This window comes from Amblyomma americanum, chromosome 1 (genome assembly GCF_052857255.1).
Source record: "Amblyomma americanum isolate KBUSLIRL-KWMA chromosome 1, ASM5285725v1, whole genome shotgun sequence".
NCBI lineage: Eukaryota > Metazoa > Arthropoda > Arachnida > Ixodida > Ixodidae > Amblyomma > Amblyomma americanum.
Window position 1 is genome coordinate 211,386,875 of NC_135497.1, and position 18,436 is coordinate 211,405,310.

Genomic DNA, 18,436 nt, shown 5'->3' on the forward strand with positions numbered 1-18,436 from the left:
CAATCCTTGTCAAGTCCAAGAAATCGGTCGCCAATATCTGCGAGACTTTAACACTTTCCTTAACGTATCCATGAAGCATGGGTCACTGGTGACCCATGATATCGGGTGCTGTTTCAAAGCTTTCAGTGCAGTTTCCAACTTCTACAATATCAGTTTTACAGTCCAAGAAGTTAAATTTCAGTTTCGAAGCAATTGTAACTCTGTTATAAGGCGATGAATTTCGATGCGGGACTGAAGAGCATAGTGCGCTGCTTGTCTTAGTGAGCATGGGAAAACTTCCCAATATATGGACAGTCTTTCAAACAACCTCGGTTTTGTCGTTTTTAGCCTTCACAGAAAATTTTTTTTTAATGCTAGTAGTAGCAATGAGCCTCAGGATGATGTCAGATAGTCTGGTTTTAGTTTTGATAACACCTAGAAACCAGCCTAAAACATCAACTGCTGTCCAGTAGGGAGCATTGTTTGCTACCTGCTACTGAAGTACTGATTTCTTGCGCTGCCAAAGATATAACGGAGATGTTCACAGTGCTATGGGCGTTATTTGCCTCGTGTCAACACTAAGTGGCTAAGATTTGGTCTCGCCATCTTTACAAGAATTGCCATCTTGCCCGAAAAAAAAAAAACTAATAAAACCTTGGGGGCCTTCCTAACCACATTCTTAGAGAAGGAAATGCGATGGCACTTTGGTTCCCTGCTGTGATGTCTGCAGTGAGTCTAATGTTCTTGCGAGTTCCCGCTAAAACTCCAGCTGGAACTGACTACACTACCCTTGCATGGTACGCATGAGTCATCACCTTCTAGAATGTTCCAGGACCTTCCATTGCATTATAATATGGAATTATAATACTCCGACTCACTAAACCACCTTAACCCATTTTCTAGGGTAAGCCTACTTCCAAAATTTTGGGGGTGGGCCAACTTCCAAATTTTGGGGGTCCTCACATTTTCAATTTTGGCGGTATACCATGTTTGGTCCACTGGTGGTCATGCAGTGCTGATGACGTCACGACCATCTCAGTTGTATTCATAGATCGCGAGGAGTCTTCATACCCCTACTGATACAGTGGTGCAGAGGTTAAGCGATGCACCATTGCCCCGGCCCGTGGCTGTTTCAAACACAGCCACCAGTGGAGCTTGTGGGACCCAGGCTGCCTTTCCCAAGCTCCCGTAAGGCTCATGCGCACCACCGTGGTAGGCAGGTGGCAACTGCACTGAATTTGGCAACTGTGGGCAGTTTGCGCACAATCTGGAGTGCAGGGCTGAGATGTCACAAGGTCACGTGACCTCTCTCGACAGATCAGGAAATTTTCATAGGGAATTTTAAATTTCGCAGTGCTCTCTGATTAGTCAATTGGGGTCACATGACCCTGATGACACCATCGGAGAACTGGCCAATCAGGAAATTTCGTTATGAATTTTTTGTGAGCTGACAGCCTAAATGCTATCACATTAATAAAAGAAAATAATAAAATTAGCTTAAAAAAAATGCCTATTTTCCCCACGGCAAGGAGTGAGTTAAGCAGCAGAATCTAATTGGAGCCCACGATGATGCGGTCGTGAAGCAACAGCACATAGAGTCAAAATGTGGCATGGAGCTTATGTCATAACTGCAAAAGCTATCCAATTTCAGGGAATAAACATTGTTCATGCACGACCTGGTCCAACCAGGTCAGTTCCAACTAGGTCCAACTAGGGCAGTTGCTGCCCTAGGCCAAATTAAGACAACAAAGTTTCAGCTTCAGCAAAATTTTTCACACATCCTATAAATTTCATTGTAGCAGGATTGACTGCAGTGCTCATCAACATTACCTTCATAAAGTTGCCACGTTACAAAGCCTTCAACACGTCTTAACCTGGACAAGCATGTCTAAACTAAGAATCTCAGCCCCGTGAGATACAGAAAATTGCAAGGTCCTGTCACATTCATTCTGAAAGAAATCTACTGTATTCTGCCACTGCTAGCCACTGCAGTCTCTGCTCTGCATACCTGTCATATTTATCTGAATGGCCTTATTCCCAATCTGAACACTAAACAAGTGACATGACAAAAGGCATGTTTAAAGTTTTAGTGGCAACATTACTCCAATCGTCCACTACAGCACAGTGTACAACTCCATGCAGTCATCTCTTTTCGGTCATGGACTCCTGGTGCACACAGGCAAGTCAAGCTGAGAGTCAAGCTGAGTACCACTTTCACCACTTCATGAAAGGAAAATTACACTGACGCACCCCACTTTTAGCACCTCTACAACGTCTGTAGGTGCAATATTAGCAACTGAACATTATTGTCGATGTCGCAAGCTTTTGATTCCATCGACCGTAAGAACCTAATATTTCAGCGAACTGCTGCTGCAGTCAGTCGAAACCATTTGTATTTATGCATTCTCATGCACCTTCAACGAAACAGTTTATAGAGAGCCTTTTGAACAGACTCCAATCTGACCCGAGAGCAGTGCACTGCGGGGCCATCTGGAAGAGGGGACAGCCGAGGGCTTCAAGATGCACGGACTGGGCTTTGTCACATCCACAGTGGGGGCACTTCTCCTTGGGGAGGCCATTCTTCTGGCACTCTGCGTGCCACAGGTGGCCCTTGCTGCACCGCTTAAAGTGGCCCTGCACCAAGATCAACCGCACCAATCTGAGTGCATGCCCTCCAAGTACAGCCTGCCACAACACTCAAGCACTGTAAACGACACAACATGCAATTTCCGCTTGTGGTCGATGAACAACGCCTACTCTCGTAGTCTGTCTTTACTTACATGAAATGGGTCTGCATGCTTACTTGTAACTTTCAATGCCCCTTACTGCCTCAACTTTCTATGCCTTCTGGCAGAGTGTGCACCAAAAAAAAAACTGTCAATGCAGCAACCCTCACTTAGAGGAAACTCTAAGCACAAAATCAAATGAGCCGCACTCACAGAATTAAAATGCTACTTGTAAAATTTGCAGTCATTTGATCAAAAGTACATTGCAGGGCTCTTTATTCACGTCAAGTACAGAACAGTCGTGTAAATGAGAAAAGAAACAAGAATATCAGCATCAGCTCTTAGTATGGTCAGAGTCCCTCAACACTTTTACTGGTCATGAAGCTTTGCCATCACGTTACGGGAGAGCATTGTGCACTGCCAACGGTGGCTGGGCTGCAATGCGGCGCTGCACGTAGCGGGGGGCATCAGGGAAATGAGAACGAAGGCGGCAGCTGCTGTCTGTACGAAGTAGCATGGCATGCGAGCTTGCAGTTTTCGGCTTCTCCCTGTGCTATGTCTCATAAAATGTGCCGTGGATGTGCATAGAAGTCAGGTCAGGATGCCGCATACTTGTTGCGTACCTGGATGCCACTCCGGGTACAGGGGAAATGAAGACAAAGTGTTGATGTTCTGCCTGCCCAGTGATAGCGACCAGCGTGAAAAATGAAAGCACGCCATACCACGCCAAGTAATCTCTGGCTTCAACTTTGACTTCACGCATGTGCGTGTCTGTGAAAAGCACTTCGATGTGAGTGACATTGTGCATGTAGATCAATGGGTAGTTGATGGCGTGATTGTGATGTCGCAGCGCGATGTGCCAAAACTCTCGCCGGATGCCGTGCCGAGGATTTTCGAAGGCCTCCCTGCGTATTTGTCAAATCCAAAAAAGTGCAGAACTCACTCGCCTCGACAGCCTAAGGGTACCAAGCGTCACCGGGAACCGTCAGCTGATCTGGAGAGCTCCAGCGCTGCATTGACGATGTGCATGAGTCTGATGAGTGCAGATGCAATGGAGACTGGCGCAGGTAATGAAGGTGGACATGTGTGCCTTGTTGCTTGCGTGACAATTGCATGCCCGGTACACAGGAGACCTATGAGTGAAATTTTCGCTTTTCTTTTACGTAGGTACTGAGATGAACGGAAGTGTACGTGTAGACACTGCATGTCAAACGGAGGGGGCTGTATGCAGCTTCTCACAGCTTAAAAATTGAAGGCACATATCCGTTGCTTGGAGTAACGACTTCAGCGCTGCCAAGTGTGAAGCTCGCCAGGGTGACAGCTCAAGAGACGAAACACTGAAAAACTGAACAAAATTTGCGCAAGCTGTCAAAGCGTGAAAAGTTAATTTTCGATCAGTGTTTAATGAAAGTGAACATGAAGTCGCCAAATGCAGTGCGGTAAGCTCAAATAGATAGGCACATGGCTCAGCGTTTTATTTACTGAGATTTGCACATTTTTCCCGCTTCGCTACAAAAAAAAAAACAACGTTTGCCAACAGGTACAAGAAGGAATGACTTCATGACTACATGCTGCTAAAGATAAAATCGACATCGGTGTAGATATTTCTTTATGAAAACGGGTTTTTTCCCCTGCCACGTCCTTGCACGATCCAGATCTAAAAGCAGAGTTTGGATTTGACAAGAATTTGTTTCATATTTTGAGGGAAAAGCTCCAAGGTCTGCCTGAAAGGAAATGCCGAGGTACGCTTTCATTAATTAAGGTTTAAAGTGGTGACTAATTTGTATTTCCTAACACTTCACTCTGTATATTTTCTTCTCTTCCAGAAGTTTTGATGTTTGATGAAATGAGCGTGAGGAAGAGTGTTCACCTACGAAAAAGTGACATGAGGCTTCTGGGTAAAGTTGATTTTGGTGAATACACCAGGGAATCTGATCACTTCAAAGATGGCGATCACATTTTGGTGTTCTTGTTTTGGCCATTCCTGAACGGTTGGTCACATACGGTAGGAGCGTTCTGTGCGTCTAGTGCTGCTCCAGGACAGTCCTTGCAAAACTCGTGTTGAAGTGCATTGTTCACCTTTGTAACGCTGGGGTGGTTAAAGGGCCACAGAAAGGGGTGTTTGAGCTTGGCTTTAAAATGCTTGCACTATGTAGAGTACAAGCCACCGAGCGTCCATGCCGTATACGAGACCTCAGAAGCGAGCGGGAAATTTACAATACATTTTTAAAAATTCCCGCTTTCGCACCTTGCGGCGACACGCAGTGCCGGGCTTTCGCACGAAAACCTGGCAGACGACGTCACGTCTTGCACCCGACATCAGCAGCCGGGGGTTATTATTGGTTCACAGCGCCAAACTCTTTCAGACGTCAAGTGCTACCGCGGCCGCGGCCACTCCGCGCGCGCCGCAGCTGGGAGAGGTAGGGAAGGGGCCGAGTGAGTGGGGCTGGCGGAGGAGCGCCGCCATTTTGGCGTACGAGAGGAGAGGGAAAGGCACGAAGACGCGGAAGTTCAAATTTTGTCTGCATATAACTCAGCTTCCACAAAACGCATTAAAATAATTCTTGCTAGGGGATAATTATGAACAGTCGTCTTTCAACAGCACAGGCATATCACAGCCTTATTGAGACCCCTTTTCTGGGTCCCTTTAAAGATGCAGTCACTTGTGACAATTCCGCATTTAATAGGTCAGCTTTGAGCTCACTGGGTAAATATTTTACTGTACCACACATATCAGTGGTATTAAATATGTGAATTGTACATCGCACAACAAGGCAATTTTCTTTAGGTGTCAGTGGAGAGATCAATGGACTGTAGACCTCTTTTCCACCCCCATGTGATCCTGGGAGAACCATTTATGCTGCGATTTATCCGCCACACATATTTAAGTGTATACGGAACAATCTGGTGAAAGAAAAATTTTGGTAAGCTCTTATTGGCATGGAAAAAAGGGTAATGATTTAATGATGCATTTACCTTCTTTTTTTGAACAGCTGCCTGGCGACAAAGAAGTCGGTCATTTTTACTACTCGGCCTTGCTGGAATATGAGGAGCAGCGGTCTGGGCTACGTGCTATCCCGAAGCTCACAAAAGCTCATATATTTCCAAATCCATTTCAGAAAATTAGCATGAAGCTTGCAGTGCAGGTATGTTTACATGATGGTTACTGGATGCTTTCATTTGTGGTTAATGAGCCTCATAGTGTTGTGAGCGCTGTGCACGAATTTTCACCTCTCATCTGTATATCCCCATCATCATCATCGCTTGCCTTGGGCTCCTGGGATCGCACGCCGGTTGCCCCAGCTGTTCCCGAATAAAGACGTCTCTGCAAGCAGTGGCTCACAAGCGGGGGTCGAGGCTTGAAAAGTACTCTTCTCCATGGAGGCAGTCCAACGTGTCGTCGACGCGAGGCAGCAGGTAGACATCTTTACGAGTTATCTTGTTAAGGGCACGGTAATCCACGCAGAAACGAACTGATCCATCCTTTTTACGGATGAGAACGACAGGAGAGGACCAGGAGCTTGTAGACGGTCAAATGATGTGGCGCAAAAGCAAGCCTGCAACCTGTTGCTCAATGATCTTGCGCTGAGATGCAGAAACGCGATACAGACATTGCCGTACAATAGCTGAGCCGTCAGTCTCTATGCGATGGGACATGACCCAAGTCTGGCCTAAAGCTCACGTGCACACATCAAATGAGTTCTGGTGGGTCATAAGGGCGTCTAGTAAGGCTGCCGACTGTTCAGACGTAAGGTCAGGGCTGACAGCGGCCGCGAGCGCAGAGGAAGAACACGGAGCGGAAGTATCAGCTGGTAGCTGTCTTTTTTTCTTAGTTGGGTGAGTTTGCAAGGGCAGGTGTTTTCTGGCATGCATGCGAGCTGCAACAAGGGTCGTCGAGAGCACCTGCACATTTTGTTTATTTACATCACTTTAGGTGCTCTGAGCTTTTTTTTTCTTTTTAAAGGAGGTGGAGTGGGTCACAAATGGAACAAGAAGTAACTAGTAGCGCGACACCTCACGTTACCAAATAATGTTAATGTAAGTACGTTACCCGTTACAGCTTTGAAATGGTAACGAGTATGTCACTAAGTTACCAAAAAAAGTAATGCATTACCGGTAACGCCGTTACTTGTAACATGTTACTGCCAACACTGGCTCGTAGCACAGCACATGAAATCGGGTCAGTGTCGAGAGGGACAGGTTCACCCTCAAACAGGAAACCAACAGTAGCGCCTTTCGGTAGTAACATGGACTGGCTTGTAGTGTTCAGCGCCGTGACGACCGCGCAACCACAGACGAAACATGTGAGGCAAGAGGCAAAAGCGATGCCTTGGGAGGTCCAGCATGGTAGGCATGACTAAAGCATCGCCGTCAAAAGCGTAGTCTAAAGCGACAATGATGAGCTGTTCACAATCAGGAGGCAGAGCGAAGTCGACGGCAGCGAGCACACGCGCCGGTGAACGGTCAGACGAGGATGTCAAGTCAGGATCTGCAATGTGGATGAGGCGGTCGTGGCAAGAGATGAGGGCAGATGCAGACAACAAAAAGTCCCAGCCCAGGATTATCTGATGAACGCACGGTAAGAGGACAACAAATTCAATATGATAGTGATGGTTACCGATGAAAACGTGCACAGTGCATTGGCCAGCAGGTTGGATGAGAGTACCATTGGCTCCATGGAGATGCGAACCGGTGTACGGAGTTGTGACTGCGCAGGCGGGAACACAGGGTAAGGTGAAGGACGGAGAAAACAGCACCCATGTCGAGAGCTTGAGTCCACACCCCTTCGACACACACTGTTAACATATTCGATGGGCGTTCAGGAGGAATTTTACAGTTCGCACAGCAAGCAGCTTTCCCTCTAAAAACTGCTTCGTTTTCGTTTAGTTTTCCGGGCTAGGAGCGAAGGGTTGAGAGGAGGGACAAAGAGGTGATGAGCGGCGAAAAGGTGAAGGGGAGCTGTGGCAAGTAGAGCGGGAGGGGCGAGCAACATCCTGGGAGTGTGGAGATGAGGGAGAGTGATGGGAAAATTCGGAGAACGACATGGCAGAAGGATCAGGCTGGCGCACACCTGCATGTTCGAAGGAAGCACAACCGCGTGGTTCATCTTCGTGGCGCCGGCGACAGACGCAGAAAACATGACCGCGGATCTCGCAGTAGTAGCAGACAGGACGGGAAGTACATCAGGCTGGAGCATAAGGTGTCGCTTGGGGACACAAAGCCACGGCAGCCACGTAACCACAGACAGGTGTTGGACAAGACAGAGAGGCCAGGGCGGGTGGCCTCGAGGCAATGTCGGCATAGGTGGGCGGGCGAGAAGAGGTGTGAGGGGTGGCGGAACCCACGGCACAGGTGAAAGCGATGAGCTCCTCTTTGATGACGCTGCGCAAGTCAGGTGTAGCAGGCAGGATATTCAAGGCGGGAGGGGCGAGAGTGGTGGTCTGCCCGTAGAGCTCCTCACGTATCAGGGCACGGATGACGGAACGCAGGTTCCCGTCGACGAGGTCGCTGCCATCACTGGGGTGTGGCTGAAGGTGGCATGACTGCAGCTCGTCCAGGCATTGGCATGTGGAGGTAATGGCAGAGACGCTGGAGGGCTTCTCAACTACCAGGGCGTTGAAAGCAACGGTCCCGATGCCCTTAATGTGGCGGACACGCTCCGACTCAGGCATGTCAGCACTGACGCGGCGGCAAGGAGCAAGAACGTCCTCGATGGTAAGATATATAGGACTCCCCAGGCTGCTGCAGGTGCACGGCATGGTTTTCTTGGCTAACTCAGAGCGGCCTGTCGGCGTGCCGAAAATTTGCCACAGCTGCTGTGTGAATATAGGCCAGTCAGAGATGTCATCTTCGTGATTAAGCAACCATGTCTTGGCGAAGTTAGTAAAGTAGAAGATGACATTCAGCAGCTTGTAGGAGTCATCCCACCGGTTTAACATACTGACCCTGGTGTAGTTGTCGAGCCAGTCATCAACGTCGTCGCCATGAAGTCTGGCAAAGACCTGGGGGTCGCGCTGGCGTCTGGTGATGGTCCAGGCTGGGGCAGCCGCAGCAGCCGGTGAATTCGACGGGAGTGAGCATGTTCCGTTGCCTTCCTCCATACCAGAGGGCTACAGACGCAAACGACAGCCTGAACGGAGCTCCAGGGAGGGCGAAGGACGGGTCCAATGCGAGAGGTAGGGGATACGAATAGCACCTCCACCACTTGTGAGCCACTGCTTGCACAGGAGTCTTTACTCAGGAACACCCGGGCACTCAGCACGTGATCCCAGGAGCCCAGGCAAGCGATGATGATGATGGGGATATACAGATGAGAGGTGAAAGTTTGCGCACAGCGCTCACAGTACATTTCTTACTTTTCAGTTGCTGAGTGAAAGTACAGCTTCAGCCATGGAATTCTACAGCAAACAAGAGAACTGCAGGAAGCTTCATGGATCTACCGACACTGCTGATTTCACAAGGCGCATGAACAATTTATTTGACTGTCTGAACACTAAACGCACAGAGCAGGTTCTGCTCAAAGAAACTGAACATATTGCAGTGAGTAGTATAACCAGGGTTCTTTGTTAATAGGCTACATTTTGGAAAAAAATTCTGTGCATATATGAAAAAAAAAAACTATTTTCAAACTCTGAAAGACAACATTGCATGGCTCGATGCTTGGTCTACTTATACCAAATCTTTGCCAAAACAGCGACAAATTTTCTTCCTCAGCAAGCCAACTTGTGCTGCTCTCAGAATAAAATTGCATAGCACGGTGTCTCTCATAGAACATCTCATCACTGCTGGCTTCCGTTACGTTCTCATAGGAAATATTGGACAGGACACCTTAGAGATAAGATAGAAAGGTCTGGTTGTCAGAAAATGTAATGTCCTATTTAGATTGCCTGTTGTGTTCGCTGCCACAATGTTATAGCAAATACATATCTAATGCTTATAAAGTGCCATGTGATGAATGAATGCATGTTTATGTCCCCTTTTTTTCTAGCGATTTTTTGGCATAGCTAGCTAGACATGTGGCTGGAGATGGAGGCCAACCAACTATACAGCAGTTCTTGTTTATCTATCGTATGCTGAGTGTCAACAACATGGCACAGCCTCCGAAAAGAGTGTCAGCCAAGCATCAAAGTTGCTCCTCAAGTTGAAAGATATTGACTGCAAGAAAGTGCCTTCTCCAACTCATGTAAGTTACACATTTTTCTTTCGTGACAAGCTCACATGCAATTTTTCATTGCACATAAGCACCAGTACTGCAAGTTTTGTATTTTTCAGGTCGACACACTGGCTGTGCTCTTCGATGAAATCTTAGAGCCTGCTGACTGCATGAAATGCAACAGTGGCACAATACAGCCCATGTCACCCAAGGAGTGCATTCCAGATCCATCTTGATGGCTACGTGGTCAAGAAGTTTGCAACGATGGCTTGCTCAAGCTGTGTCCAAACCTTAAGAAGTTCGACTCAGAAGCGAAAAGATTTGACATCAATGAGATCAAAAGGCTATCTACAAGTGCCTTCAGGCCACTTGCTTGGACTTTTAAAAATAGTAGAAGGTTATGTGGAGGAGTTCACAGTAGAGAAAATTGCATGCCCTAATCTCTACATGAATATTATTGAAAGCATATTGTATGACAATAAAATTCCCTCTGCTAGCATGAGCATGGGCTGTCCATTACATTTTGTGGCAACCACTGCAGAAGTTGTTCATTTCTTTCTGAGATGCCGGCTGGATTTCTTCACCAGAGAAAAAAAACAGGAAGTCCAGGAAATCATCCCGACGGTCTTGTCCGGCAAGTGGAGCAAAAAATGTGGAGTTAAACCTGGTTAAAACGTTCCGAGTTAAGTAGCTCTGTCACACCTCTGCAAAATAAAAATATTTTTGTGGTTTTTTGCTTTAAAAATTGCTGTCCTGCTCTCATGAATAAAACTAGTGTCCCCACTTTCTTCATCTTTGACATTGGAAATGGTTCCGACTTACAACCTTTGTCCGTAAAGTTCCAATACTGAGGCCATTAAAAAAAATGCGTTTAACACTGAAATCATTTGTGCAGCACCCCTTCGAAATAGTCTCCCTTGCAGTCTATACACAGCTTCCAATGCTTCTTGAGGTCTTGGAAAAAGTTGGAAAACACTTCTTTTGGCAGGGCTGTCAGCTCCTTTGCCGTGGCGTCTTGAATGGCCTCCACGCTCCCCATCCGGCGACCTTTTAGGGCTCTCTTCACTCAAGGAAACAGGAAAAAATCGCATGGGGAGAGGTCAGGCGAGTATGGCGGATGGTGAAGTACAGTAATGCTGTGCTTGGCGAGAAATTTTATCACACTGAGACTAGTATGCGGCCTTGCGTAATCATGGAGAAGGCTCCATTGTCCAGATGCCCATAAGTCAGGGCGATGGCGTCGCAGTGCACCTCGGATGTGTTGGATCACGCGGACATAAAACTCCTGATTCACCGTCTGCCCTTGTGGGACGAACTCATGGTGTATGACACCTCTGGCATCGAAAAAAACTATCAGCATCGTCTTTGTTTTGGTCTTCTGTCGCCGCACCTTTCTCGACACCAGAGAGGTTGTGGACCGCCATTCGGCACTATCTCTTTGTTTGAGGATCGTATTGAAAACATCGTTTCGCTGTGTAACAAAAGTAAAAACAACGCTAATTTTTACACAAACCACACAAAAAGACCAGACAGGACGACCATCCTGTCTGAATCCTGTCTGGTCTTTCTCTGTGGTTTGTGTAAAAATTAGCGCTGTTTTTACTTATGTTATACAATGTTACACCAACTAGCCCAGCAAGAGGTACTGTTAAATCACGTTTCGTCTTCAGCAATGATGCTGTCAATCAATGCAGCATCCTTCTCTGCCTCAGAGAGCAAATCAGCGCTCATTGATGCCCGCGTGTCCTTCTGGTTCTGTGTGAGGGAGTGCGGCACAAGTCTGGCATTCAGCTTTCGTTTGCCCACGTTCTCACGCAAACGTTGGTGGCATGATGTCGTACTAATGTCGAGAGCATCTGATAGAATGCGGAGTGCAATGGTGCGGTCTTGCTGTACGATTTCTCTGATCCGAACCACGTCATTTTCATTCCGCGAGGTTGAAGGGCGCCCCTGCTTCCACCGATGTTCTCCCCGAAACGAGCCTCTTGTGCCACTCGAAAACTCGTGCCTGCGATAAAGTCTCGTAGCCGTAAGCGTCACGAAGGAGCTCAAACGTCTGTGTGGCTGTCTTGCCAAGCTTCACACAGAATTTTATGTTTACACGCTGTTCGAGGTGGACATCCATCACTCCACATTCACTCAGAGTAGAATGCACAGACGATTAGTGACAACGTATTTTTCTACATGTAGTGCTATCTAGCAGCTGCCCCACAAATAGCTCATGTTAGCCCGTAAAGATGGCGCTACACATACACACCAACATTTGTTTCGGGGAGTCATTTCTAAAGAAAATAAATCAGTCTCGAAACTTTACGGACAAAGGTTGTATTTTACCTTATTAATGATGGTCTCGGTCACGCAGAATAAGTTGATTGTATTGATATATGATCAATAACAATTGCAATAAAACTAGGATAAAAGCAGAATGAAAACTACAAAATACTGTATGACAACCTAAAAGGCAGATGTGGCACGAAGCTGCTGGCAGTAAAAAAAAAAAAAAACACAGGAAATTCATATGAAACAGCACTCGGTCTTAATTCCTTATTCCTGAATTTGCATCACTTCTTCATTCATACCGATCGTCGTTACGAAGAAAATAAATTGAATAAAAAGGAAAATAAATAGTTACAAATAAGCGTTTATATGCGAAATAGCGGACATGCATGGTTGCGAGTTATTGCACTTTCGGGAGGCATTAAGGCCGGTCAGTCTTTAAAGTGCTGTGGATCAGCTACAGATATTTGCACTAAATGCTTTAGGAAAAAAAAAAAAAATCTTTTATCAACATTGCATATCGCATAGCATAAATAACACGCTATTATTGCCATCTAAATTCTTGTTCTAAAGCTAGATTTAATACGTCCACTTAATCATCGTTTACCCAAATTTCCTTCAAGCAGTGCGAGCACTGCCACCAGACATATACCTGTCTCCATGCGAGCAGGCATAGCCAGGGGCGCCTGCACCCACTTCCGGTGCATGTATGTGCACTGTGCCTCATCCCTTGAACCACAAACGGCCACGTATTTTGCGAGCGAGGCACGTCGGCTTGCTGCGCAATTGGTTACGTCTGAGTTTGCCGCGTGTTACCGGGCTCACTGGCCACCAGTGCGCTGATAAAGTTTTATTTTCGTCTCTACCTTCATCTGCCCGGACACACATTCTTCTCACAGTAGTATCACTCCGGAGATGTATTTATTCGCATTTTTTCAGTTCTGTCATAGGCCGTAAAGCGCCAGCGCCGGGTTCACTCCAATGCCCCCAGAATGGCGAGGGCACACCTAGCAGCCACTCCTGTCCCTACATCAAACTTTCGGGGGAATTTCATGACCAGTAAAAATATTGAGGGACTCTGATATGGTCTATTTATGGTGTCATCACAACTTTACCAAAGCTTTCAAAACTTGAAAAAATTCAAGCAAGACTTTTTTCCATGATGTAAAATTAAAAGTAGGAGACTTCAATAAGGCAGCAATTTTTTGCTTTAAAGGGCCCTTGACCAGGTTTAGACATTTCAAAGAAACCAGCCCAGGGCATAGAACAAGCTGTTATGATTGTCTGTGCAAAATACTACAGCCATGCGTGCCCTGTAAGGTGGGGAAAATTCAAATCAAAGCCCACTCAAGCTCTTTCGACAAAGCCAACCTCCTTATCCTCTATGCCGGCACCCAAGTGATCACAGTGATGCTACAGTGAACTGCATTTCATTGGTCCATCATTCAGTTCACAGGCGAATTACGGACAACAACTGATTGTCTGCTAGTTGCTCTCGTTCTTTTTTGTTGTGCCATTCATTTTGGCAGAAGAAAAAAGTACATTCCTTGCTGTGGTGCATTGCGTCTCTGCGTGGTATGGGTACTATCTGGCCCTTCGTTTGTCATTCACCTCATTCATTTCTTCCTCTTTTACGGCCTCATTAGAAAGCCGTTCGCATGTTTATATCCCCCACCCTCCAGTAGTGGTAAGCGTGTTTCATGCATACTATGATGCAGGGAAGCGAAACACATGAAAAAAAATATCTGAACTCTGTTTCATACATAGCAGGCAATGCTGCCAAAGCCAGCGCACCTGTTTCCGCAAGCTAAGTCCGCGCCCAAAAAGTAGTTCGCCCTACAACCAACGCTGATACATACTCGACAGATCTTCAGTGCGTGAATGGCAATGCTCGACTTCATTTTACAAAACTCTTGCCACATTTGCGCCCTCAAACTCATTGAGACTTCAAGAAGTATGAATGTCCTTGGCGATCTGATACGCAGCTGGCAGGGCGAATCGCCCTTACTATATCAGCGTCAAAAAAGTAGGTCACACTCAGTGCAACTTATAGCCAGAGGTTCTGAGTACTGAGCACCTCACAGCTTTGAACGTAATTTTCAGTGCTGCCACTTCATTTTATACCGCTCTTTGTTGTCGTCCAAAAACTCAAGAAGGACAAATGATACGGAGCAGAGTAATATGGTTTCACAGATGCACAACTTTCGCAGCTTCCGCAACGTTGCCTGCTATGTATGAAACGGAGTAGTCAGGCAGAAGCCATGACACTGACATCTGATATACTCCGCACCTCCCTCTAAAAATGCAGGAGAAAAGGAAATTTCACTTGCAGACTTGTCGAACAGACGGGTGAGAGAAAAAAAAACACGGTGGAGAGAAGGGTCATGAAATCATTTGACTGCAACGGCTGTAACTGCTGTTAATGAGTCATTTCAAACTATTTTTCAGGTGTGCATTCCAGAGCTGACGCCTGAAAGCCACTGGTGTATAGCAAATTTCCGAACAAGGCATGGTCAGGCGTCCTTTAACAGCAAAAAAAGCTCTGAACACAGAACACTGCTTTGAGTGCGGATGCAAAAATGACACAAAGAAAAAAAAAAGGATGGCTCACAGAAGAACAAGAAAAGGTATGCAGTGAACAGTTTTGCGCAGTGACCATGAAAACTATTTTGTATCGCATCATAATGAAAATAAAACTGAACATATCTGAAAATAGCCAAATAAATTTATTCCTTGATTTAATCAGACAGCCTTTATTTCCTACATAAAGGAGTGACCATTAACAAAAAGCTACAAAAGTAGCTCAAACAGGCCTAGGGCCCTAGGGTACACAGCAAGGCGAAAGTGGGGAAAAAAAAATAGGACAAATATATTGACGAAGAGATTACGCAATAAAGGTAAACTCGTACATCTGAAAAAACAATTTTTAATACAAGAGCCATACCAGTGCAACTAAATAAATTGTTAAAATGAAGAAATTTAAAAAAGAAAAACCCTCCAACTACACACAATTCAGACGACACTGCAGCATAATCCCACAAATGAACAAGCTGAAATTCTACTCATCAAACCAGAAAAGTTCTACGGATGACCATTAAATTCTGGTTTCGAAGGCTCTAGATAGTTCTTTTATTAGAAAATCTCAAATGATTGGTGCTAGATGCAGACATTTTACAATACAGATTATGTGATAAAAATTTATTATGTCACAATAAACTGAGACAGTACTATTGTCTAGCTGACTCAACTCCAACGCTACCCTTATTGCAACACGCTTTCAAAGCTCTCCTATGATTCAAATGCCTCAAAAAATAGGCAAAGAAGGCTGCTCACTTGGGTGCAGAAGAGGCCACAATGTGGACAGACGTGGTGTAGTCGCAGCCGGTGACGGTGAATGCCACAAAAGGATCCAAAAGGCACCCGCACTGAAGCTCGCTGAACTCTTTCTGAAGCCGGCAATCGTGTGCATCCCACAACCTGTTGACAAGCCACAAAAAACAGCCAACACTACGCTAGGCCTGACATCTCAACACAAGGTGCAAAATGGAGTACATTTAAGGACTGGCCCTTGCCATAAAAAACTTTGTGAAGAGTATTAGGCAGTGATTCCATGCAGCGGTCTGATAGAAATATAGATTACTGCTCGCAACAAAAGCTCAAGTACAACTAGTTAACATAAAAAAGAAAGCTTGCACCCAACTAATAATTTATTTCACCACATCATTCAGAGGTACAGAAAAGTTCAATCACGTCAAATAGGAACTAAGTATACAGCAGTTATGAACAAATAAAAACACCCTTTATCCAATACTCAATTAATGGCATGATGAGATAATGCACAAGAGTAAATACTGCTTGAAGAGGTGGAGACTAAGTTCTTTAGTGCTCTTTCTTTGGAATAATGCACAAGACATTAATAGTAGTAGTAGTAGTAGTAGTAGACCTTCATTAGGCCATAATTTACAGGCCGAGCATGTTGACCACCTGAGCGACCAGACGTCGCTGTTCTTCTACCCCTTCAGCGCCAAGCCAGTCAAGCCAGGTGGTGATGGATAGAGAAGGGAGGGGATAGGAACCCGACTGCTGAGCAACCGGGCAGTAGAAGAGGCAATGGGCCAGGTCTGCATAGACAGAGGGGCAGTTGGGGCAGGAAGGGTCCGATCGGTAGCGATAGAGAAAGAGGTGGGAGGGGGTGATGACAGCATTCATTTGGATGTGCCGAAGAAGGCGAGCCTCCGGCACAGTGAGTGATGGATGAGGGGGAGGGTAAAGTTGTTTGTCAAGGCGGAGCTCGAGATAGACGTCCTTTATGGTGCAGCGCAGGGTGAGTCTTCCACCGTCCTCCGAGGGCTTGGGCCAGGAGATCAACGGCACCCGGTAAAGAGTGACGCGGGCGAGCTGATGGGCCAGCTCATAGCCATCAATCCCTGAGTGCCCAGGGACCCAGCGGAGGAAGACGAAGGAAGGCTGTAGTGCGGAGACAGCTCGTTCGACCTCCTGCTGCAGTGGAGGGGCAGGGTGCGGTTCTGTATGTCGCAAATAGCGGTATAAGAGTCTGAATAAAGTGTGTACTCTGGCAGAGAGAGAAGGAGGGCAAATGACTGGAAGGCATGCGCAATGGCAAGGACCTCGAGGGACAGTGCGTCCGGAGGGCGCAGGTACGGCCCGCCGGTGTGGGTTTCAGGTGCAGGGAGGTGGGGATGGTATCGGGCGTAACCACAGAAGCCTCGAGGAACCACAGAAGAGGCATCCGTATAGGCCACACCTTGGGTATCGATGAGAGGGGAATGGCGCTGTGCGGCCGCATGACGACAGCCGCGTGCAGGAAGGGGGACATGCTGGTTGGGAGGGGGAGGATACGAAGATTGGGAGCCGGGGTGGGAATAGGAGAAGTAAAGGTGGATGATGATGGATTTTTATGGCGCAAGGGCGTCTACGGCCAAAGAGCGCCAGGCACAAGGTATTTTCCATTTGTCAAGGTGGGGGGTCAAAGACCCATTTCCCAAGCATTTCACCCTAAATAAGCCGAGCACCAGACCAGGGGAAAGCTTGTACCCATTGTATCACCGGTGGGTACCCGGTGGCACTGGGGATCGGACCCCGCACCCCCCGCATGCGAGGCAGATGCTCAACCACTTCGCCACCGTTACGGTCTAAGTAAAGGTGGAGATGGGAATGGGGGAGATACCTGCCTGAGCCAATAACCACTGACCCTGACAGGTAAGGGAAAGCCGGGCAAGCTGCGAGTCATGGTGGAGAGTGAGAAGAGAAAGCAGAGGATCAAAGAGGCCTGTGGCAAAGAGCTTAGCGGTAGAGGTAGTGATAGAGAGGTTGAGAGCTGCTTTGTAGAGGCCCACAAGGGCAGTCTCGAGAACGTTAAGTTGAGTCTGAGTGAAGGAAACATACGGTACAAAGTACAAGACCTTGTTGAGGGCGAGCGCATGGGCAACGCGGCACACATGGGTCTCTTGGGAGACCCGAGCGCCGAGTGACCACGCGCCGCAGGAGGCGAGTTACAGAGTGGCAGGTGGAGACAACGTGGTGGATGGCTTGCACATTTTTGGACACATGCAAAGGGAAGCCAAGAACTTTGCACTGGGTGACAACAGGAATGGGACAGCCAGAAAGTTGGAGAGAGAGAGACGAAGTGGTTGTGCGAGCGCTGGTATGAGGAGTGGTTGAGAAGGAGAAGCTCGGATTTTTTTCAGAACAGCAGAGGGACTGGCGGTGGTGAGAAAAGAGTCGACTAGATCTAGGCCACATTGCAGGGTGTCCTGTACGTGACCCGGAGAGCCAGACGAACACCAGAGAGTGGTGTCATCGGCATAAAAGATGTGGTGCAGGTCGGGAATTTCGGCTAGCTGGGAGGCGAGAGGGGCCATAGCGAGATTTAGAAGGGTAGGAGAGAAAACAGCACCTTGAGCAGTGCCACGGGTGACGTGATAGGGATCGGACAGATGGGTGTCGACGCGAAAGCAAGTCACTCGGTTAAAGAGGAATGAGCAGATATAAGAGTACATGTGGGAGCCACAGGCCAGGGAGGCGAGTTAAGAAAGGATGTGGTCGTGGCACACGCCGTCAAAAGTCTTGCGAACATCGACGGTAACAAGTGCGTGAATTTGGGTGGGGGTAGGCGAGAGAAAGGTGTACTGGAGAATCAGAAACATGTCCTGTGCACAGATGCGGCGTCGGAAGCCGTTAAGAGAATAGGAGAAGGACTCCCTCACCTCAAAGAAATTAGAGAGGCGAGTCAGGGCCATTCGCTCAACGGTCTTACCAATGCACGACGTCAGGGAGATTG

General features: G+C 47.1%; 1 protein-coding gene and 1 pseudogene across 2 annotated transcripts in view; one reads left to right on the forward strand and one right to left on the reverse strand.

Moving 5' to 3' along the window:
• G9a (histone-lysine N-methyltransferase G9a) overlaps positions 1–18,436 on the reverse strand; it is a 145,395-nt gene that overhangs the window by 110,830 nt on the left and 16,129 nt on the right. For both annotated transcript variants that reach the window (XM_077648411.1, XM_077648410.1), the window contains exons 5-6: positions 15,469–15,612; positions 2,444–2,613 (exon numbers count right to left, since the gene is read on the reverse strand). In XM_077648411.1, the coding sequence (XP_077504537.1) occupies positions 2,444–2,613; positions 15,469–15,612 (314 nt within the window). The remainder of the gene's footprint in view (positions 1–2,443; positions 2,614–15,468; positions 15,613–18,436) is intronic.
• Positions 5,834–10,549, forward strand: LOC144116408 (uncharacterized; annotated as a pseudogene).